The sequence below is a fragment of the Atractosteus spatula genome, chromosome 7 (assembly GCF_055471065.1).
Source record: "Atractosteus spatula isolate fAtrSpa1 chromosome 7, fAtrSpa1.hap1, whole genome shotgun sequence".
NCBI lineage: Eukaryota > Metazoa > Chordata > Actinopteri > Semionotiformes > Lepisosteidae > Atractosteus > Atractosteus spatula.
In genome coordinates this window covers 40066356-40073499 of record NC_142712.1, presented here as the reverse complement: position 1 = coordinate 40073499, position 7144 = coordinate 40066356, and the positions used below count along the sequence as shown (strand labels likewise).

The 7144-nt window shown below is 37.3% G+C and overlaps 1 protein-coding gene across 1 annotated transcript; it reads left to right on the top strand.

The window, feature by feature from the left end:
• Positions 1-1584: 1584 nt before the first annotated feature.
• On the top strand, positions 1585-6445 carry LOC148830973 (uncharacterized). Its single transcript, XM_088921990.1, has 6 exons — positions 1585-1673; positions 1760-2074; positions 3227-3329; positions 4033-4145; positions 5409-5452; positions 5840-6445. Exons 1-6 carry the CDS (start codon positions 1637-1639, stop codon positions 6107-6109), a joined length of 882 nt encoding a protein of 293 aa, XP_088778116.1. The 5' UTR covers positions 1585-1636; the 3' UTR covers positions 6110-6445.
• The last annotated feature ends 699 nt before the right edge of the window (positions 6446-7144 follow it).

The following is a 7144-nucleotide window of genomic DNA, read 5'->3' as shown; positions in this document are numbered from 1 at the left end:
CTTCCTGTGTGCAATGAAAAGTGATTTTTTACTACAATGTATTTTGACTACAGCTATATTACTAAAACCTGCATCCAGGGAAAACAGAAAAGATCTCAGCACAGATGCCAAAACCACTAATTGCTGTTGGATAAACAGCCCTGCTGAGTCCAACTAAGAAATTTGACATAAAAATGTATTTTGAATGATTAGCTTTTAAAACAGGTGTGTACAAAGCAAACATCTGTGGATTCAAATCATGTGAAGGGGTGTTGCTGAAAAAAATAGAACATGAATGTTATTGAAAAAAAACATCAGGCAATGTAGCCATATAAGGTACCACATAATGAGCCATGTCTTACAGTTAAAATAAGATTCTGTTGTTTAGTTATAAAAGGTAATAGTTAATTCTAGCTATCCTTCATTTATTGTAAGTATCTGTATTTGTTTTCCCATTGTTGTGAAGCCAGCATTCATTTTATGTGTAAAAGAGTGTATTAGTTCATTGCTGTACTATTGTAACAATGTTAGCGAATGTACTGTGTGCCAGCTTGAACACCAACATGAAATGTAAGACTGCTGCTTGTTTTGACTTAATACACGATTATTGATCACTCTTACACTCTTTATATGCTGAACTAAAAACAGATTGCTATGTCAATATTTCTGACATGGTGTTGATGTTTTTATTCTGAAAATTGTTTATTTTTTAAATCAATAACAATGAAAATTTCTGAAACAGGAGAAAATAGAATCATGTGACTAACCACCATGTACTAAGAAACATAACGTAGACAGTAAAAATGTTTTTTAGAGATTTAGAATCCAAAGTTACAATAAAGGGCATTCCTCAGGCAGATCTACCTCTTCTCGTCCACACTATTATCTAGAATAGCCACCTACTTCATTTTAAAACCTAGACCTGACCTGCTTGATGGACCCAATACTGAAACCTTCTTCACCAAGAACCACATGAAAACTCTATTCTCAAAGCTCTATCATCTCATATTTCAAATAAGCTGCACGTTTAAGTTATTAATCACGATATTTAAGAAGGCAGTTTAAACAAAGTTTGTTTTTGTGGTTTCGAGTTTTTTAAAGCTCCTTTTGAACAATCTTGACTTTCCATTAAAACTGAAGGTATAGCAGGGAAGTGTCATTATGATGGAGGACAACAAAACAAGAGTTTGCCCTGTTCTTCCTATTATCAATACTTCATCTCCTACAGTATATCACACACAATAACAGAGGGGGGAAATTATTCCATAAGAAATGGAGTATTATCCATTCCCAGTTACTGTAACACTCACCAACTGCACAGTAGATTTGTGGTTTAGTATAGAATGGTTTGACAAAAAGAATAAATCACAGTGACTGTTTACTACTCAGGTACCCTTTAAAAGCCTGAGGCTTTGTGTGTGAATAAAAGTGTAAAGCTTTTATACCTTGTGTTTGCTTAAAGTACAAGCTGTTATACAGTATGTCTCACAAAAGCAGTTTCTTCTAATTGCATACAGTTTCCTTTTTGCCTGCTGTCTCATGACTGCAATCCTGTGTGACTGGTGCGAAGGTCCTTTCTGGCTCTTCGAGGAAGCAGTCAGATCACTGCTGCCTGCTGGTGAAGCAACTCCAGCTTCCAGGTCTCAAGGAGACGAATATGCAACTCGTGGAGCTACTTCTGTTTCTAAATTTCGGTACCGTATGAAGGTTCAGATACATTTTTTTTATTCTTATAATTGGAAAACAAAGACAAGATTAAAATATCTTTGTTCCCTTACAGGTCCACTTTTCTCCGTAGGTCAGCTGATAACCTACTCAATTAACCAAGGACAAGATTTTCAAAGGTTATTTACACATGACAATTACTACACCCACTATGGGAAATACTGCTGCAAACAGACACAAAGCAGATGCACCGTGTTTATCAAAACAGAAGGATTTACAGCTAATGAATACTGGAGCAGAGCAAGAATAAAGCAATACAATGGAGCAATAGAACTAATAATAAGAAATGTTCAGAAGAGAGATACCGGCGTTTACAGATGTGGAGTAGATGGATTTAATGTACATGTCGATTTTCATCTACAAATTGAAGGTAAGAAATTTTTACAAAATGGCTATTAAAAATTAATTCCATAAAGAAACATTTGATGGCATTATATGTCCTATTGAATAGTTATTTGTTATTTGTGCTTAACACAGGCTGATTTAAAGTGGGATACTGGCACTGAAAGCAAACAATATTGTCAGTGGGTAAAAGAAACACAAACAGAGGTTTTTAAATAAAATCTTCACATTAAACAGTTGATAGCCAAAAAGCGACACAAAAGCAGCTCATCCGAGCAGTACTTTTAAAAAAAGCACTGAGATTTCATATTAGTAAGTAAAATAGGTTAAGTAAAATTATCTTGAGGATACAAGATCACTTGCTTTTGGTCCTCTGCAACACTGTATCTAGCAAGTGAGTGATTAACTGATTCAATTCATTTTTGTGGACATTGAGAGCTCTGAAGGAATTCTTAAATATTTTCCCCTTCGAATACATTATACATCAGTTAAACTAGAAAGGGGCCTGCAGAAGTCATGCTCATTAGAAGACATTTCTTCATTACCATTATCAATCTATGCACTGTTTTCAGTTCATGTCAAAGTTATCATCTGATAAATGGAGTCAAACTCACAAGGAGGGCCGGTGCTGTTGATAAAGATGAACAGTAACTATACTCGTTTGTCATATCATGATGTTATAAAAATGTTAATCTACATTTATGTGCCACATCTAAAAATCTAGAGAAAGAAAAAAATCTAGCTTCTAAAAATGTACCATCAACTTTACAGTCTGTCAGGTGGAAAAATTGATTAAACAAAGAATGTAGACTCGTTTTAAATTATGTCTGCCTATGTCATGCATGCTAAAAAATCTGCTGGCAAAAGCAAGCATAAATTCCCTGAAAGTAGAGAACAACTTAGCCTAGAAGAATCCAGTGCTTGGAAACATGCAAGATGTTTTGCATTGCAAGTATTTTTTATATACAGTACATGTGACTGTGTGAAGTCTGGGCACCGAAAGCATTGCTTGTAACTGCTGTGGGAAACCACAGTGGCCAGTATTGAAATTGCCCTGCTTAAACCAAAACGGAGGCTCATTTCTTTAAAAAAAAAAGCCAGCAAACAGTGCCACTAGGTTTTTACTTGTTAATGGAAAGCAAACAGTTTTAAGTGTTCCATGACTCTTCACTGCTTACAGCTCCAGAAACTCAAACACCTCCCAGAACAGCAGCCCCTGCCAGCACGGTCAAAACCACCACACTGGTCACAGCCGGGTTTCAGAACCAGAGTCCGGACAAGAGGTAGGCGTAGAGTGATGAGCTTGGCACAACAGGACTTTAAACAAAACTCAAACTGCTGCAGTAAGAAACGGCAGAAACATAAAACAGTTCTGATTAATGAAGTGAAATACAACAAGGGTGATGTATTGTATTTGGAAACAATATAAACTTTAAGATATTAAGGTTTTGTCAAAAGAAACTGAAAATGAGTCAGTTGAGCATAATTGACTTTTGAGAGTTTGAGAAGGATTATTAAATACTGTGTCTGGAAGAATGATGAGATAAGGGCAAAAACATTTTCCAAAATGCACTTAAGAAGTAACAGTTTTTGTTTTAGCCTGAATATGTTTTCCTGTGTAATGAAAAGTACTGAAAAATGTAAATTAGAGTTCATATCTAGAAATTTGAAAATAAAACATTTTAATAACTGACTGATTAATTCAAGATCTGGAAGGTGGTAGAGTTTTTAAGCTTTATTAATTTAAAATCTGTAGTAATACATCTTTTTACTACGCTCGCTATTAGCAAACTCTTTTTGAAGAGACAAGTATTAAATAATGTTTACACAGTTTCAAGGAAAAGCTGCATAACATTGTTACTTCAGTTATTTTACCAAAAAAGGCTAAGACAAGAAACTGGGAAGCAAAGGGTGACCAGGACATTACACAATATCCAAATAAATTTATGTTGCAATACTGAAATAATTTCTATATTTCTGCTTCAGAGACCAAGAACACAAGTGGATAATTCCTCTGGCAGCCACTCTAGCTGTGTTGATGTTAGTGCTCATTTGCTCGGTTGCAGTCATCATAAGACGTAGAAGAAAGAAGACCGAGAGTAAGCTCTGCTCCAGCTGAGGAAAAGCCATTGTGTTCTCCAAGGCTACATACTGTAGGCTGATAATCTACTTCTTTTGCTCTGGATAGGGCACTTACCAAGATAAAAGTTTCATAATCCTACATTATGAAAACTGCTATACTTATCTTACAAGTTAGGACAATGAGAAAATCCTATGGATCACAACAGTAATCAACAGTACTCTCCATAAGAACATGAGAGATGCTGATGACAGGAACAGACAATTCAGCACACAAGCACTCATCATCATCCTACACATTCAGCAACTCAACCACAGCATCAAGCTTATTTCAGGTCTCTCTACATCTATGTCCTGCCATATTATACATACAATATCACTCTACGTACAGTACAAAAAATATTTTCTAACCTTAGTGTGAAATTGGCATTAACCGGTTTCCAGTCCCTCAAGGCTTGTAGCTTGAGACAACATCTCAAATCTGCCTTACTGATTCCATTATATTTTGCATAATTCAAGCAAATCTTACCGGCAAATGTCTCATAGCGAGACTGAAAAGATTATATTTCTTGAATCTGCTCTCAAATATCTTTTAGCTCCGGTATGAACAGAAACAGATGGTAGTCAAGTCACTGGTGTCCAGCATCACTGTCCACTGCAGCAATTTATGTACAGTATATGTGCACCAGAGTTCATGGTAGTTTGGTAGTCAACTGGCATTTTTATATTTGCATTTAGGTATGTTCCTTAAAAGGAGGGGAGTAGGGTCTTTATATTAGTGTAGTGTTATCATGTACTGCAAATAGAAGTACAGGGCACAATGCAGGACTACACCCTGGACAGGATGCTGGTCCATCCAAGGGTATAAACAAATGCAGGGGGAAATAAGAATCCTCTAAACTCAGGCACGCAAACTCCACATAGACAGGTGTCCCAGTCCTGAATTAAATCGAGAAACCAAGTGTTCTGAAGCAGCAGTTCTGAATCACTCCCTCACTATAAAGTTCTGCATTAGTTTATCACCTACAATTTTTTTTTACTGCACCTCACTAGGACGGACCTTTGTTCAATAAGCATCTAAATATCAATATTTGTTAACTAAACAAACTGCAGATTAAGAATTGCTTCAAATGAAGGGTGACGATTCAGAGAATATAAAAGCTTGTATTGAGCAGTGACCGAATGGTTACATGTTCAGTCACTTAAAGAACCAGCGAGAGAATCCAGGAGCTTCTGCGCACAGGAGTAGAACAACGGACTGTTAATTCTTCACTCCATTGCAGATAAACCCGCAGCCGCCAGCGAGACTTCCGAGCCCTTGCCCTCGGTGAGTGTGACGCTCTCGCTCGTTGCTCAAGACTCCGTTGCTTCAGAAACATTTCTCATGTCTCGGCCACACACTTCATTTCCAGGAAAGCAGATTCAGAGCAGCAGAAGAACACGATCCAGTTTACAAACGAGCGCAGGGCTGCGCGGCGACAGCTGGCTCCACAGGTCGCAAATGGAGCTGCACAGATTACCACATCTGCCCAAGTCTTATTTAACGGCAATTTCTGAAATGCTTTTCAAACTAGACAGCGCACTCTATACTCCAGTGCCATCTAGAAAACTAGATCCGACTTGATCTATTTAGAGAGGTGATGGGGCCTCTCTGGTGTCAAGGGCTGTGATTCGCTTATTGTTAATATATTATTTATTTGGTGTTATTTTGCAGTGTGAATCCTTCCCAGAACTGAACAGCATCACCTACACCACTGTGGATTTTAAACCCGCCCCACACAACGATGCTTTTGACCTCTACGCCAATCTGAGGATGCACGAGAGTGAGACAGCGCCAGCCAGTCGCAACACAGACACGGTGGAATACTCCACAGTGGCCATCAAAATCCAAGAGGAGAGCGGTCCTGAAAACATACTGCATTTTGTGCCGAAACATTTCAGCCCACTCAATAAGCATAATAATATCCACATAACGAACAAGTAATGCTGTAGGTTTATTCCATGCTGAAAAGAGAAGAAAGAAAACACAACATTTCGGCTGTGGAGCCTTCTTCGGATGGATGAAATGGAAATCATGCATGCATGGAATAAACTTGTTATTCTATTACTTGTTCCTTTGCAGCATACTTGGACTGAAAGTCCTGCAATTCATTTATAAAAGGCTCTCCTTGACATTGCAATTCTCCTCATGTAAACATTGTAATGAATGCTGCTTTTAACATTTTTTTTGCACTGTTGTAAATACACTGAAATCTGTTTTACTGAAGAGGAGAGTCACAGATAATAATAATAAACTTTATTTTATATAGAACCTTTAAAGGTGGCTTCTCAATTCAGATCTGGTCATTTTCTTTAATTTTGAGCCCCGGAGAACGTGTAAACAGTTAAACACAAAAAAATCAAGAACCTCAGATTTTTTTTGCTTTGTTTTTACACCAAGATCGAACTTAATCTGGTAACATTTTGAGACTTCCATATCAATATCGTCCTATTGTTACATTTGAAGTATCTTTTTCAACGTTGGGGCAACGTTCATTTAAAATCACAGGCGACATTTTTATCGATTAGAACTTCGACGAAGTCTCGTTTTGTAACAAACACGTTGACATGTCAGCAACTCATATTCCATTTTAAAACCCAAAGCTCCGAAATGTGTAAGAAACATCTCACCTTTCGTAAGAAGTTACGTGAGGACACGGACACGCGCAGTTTGAAGGAAGCTGAACGAATTTCTTCCTGTCAGCAACGTTAACACAGGAAAGACTCGGAAAATTTAAGTCGGTTCATTTTTTTTAAACCTTTGATCCCTTGGGGGTTGGTGGAACAAGAAGACAAATACCTCAAACTGATATCAGCAAAACCAACGATTTTTGATTATAAATAAGTTTATCAAAAGAAGCGTCTATTCTATTAAAACCGCGTGTGTTGCGCAGGACTGGACAGGAATACAGCTAGGACTACTAATTAAATTAGTGCAAAGTACATTTTGATAATTGTATAATTACAACAGGCCCATTTT

Excerpts from the sequence above, each read along its gene's own strand:
- LOC148830973 (XM_088921990.1), top strand. The coding sequence starts at position 1,637 with ATGCAACTCGTGGAGCTACTTCTGTTTCTAAATTTCG. Across the intron at positions 1,674-1,759 it reads ACTTCTGTTTCTAAATTTCG|GTCCACTTTTCTCCGTAGGT; the intron begins GTACCGTATGAA and ends GTTCCCTTACAG. Across the intron at positions 3,330-4,032 it reads AACCAGAGTCCGGACAAGAG|AGACCAAGAACACAAGTGGA; the intron begins GTAGGCGTAGAG and ends TTTCTGCTTCAG.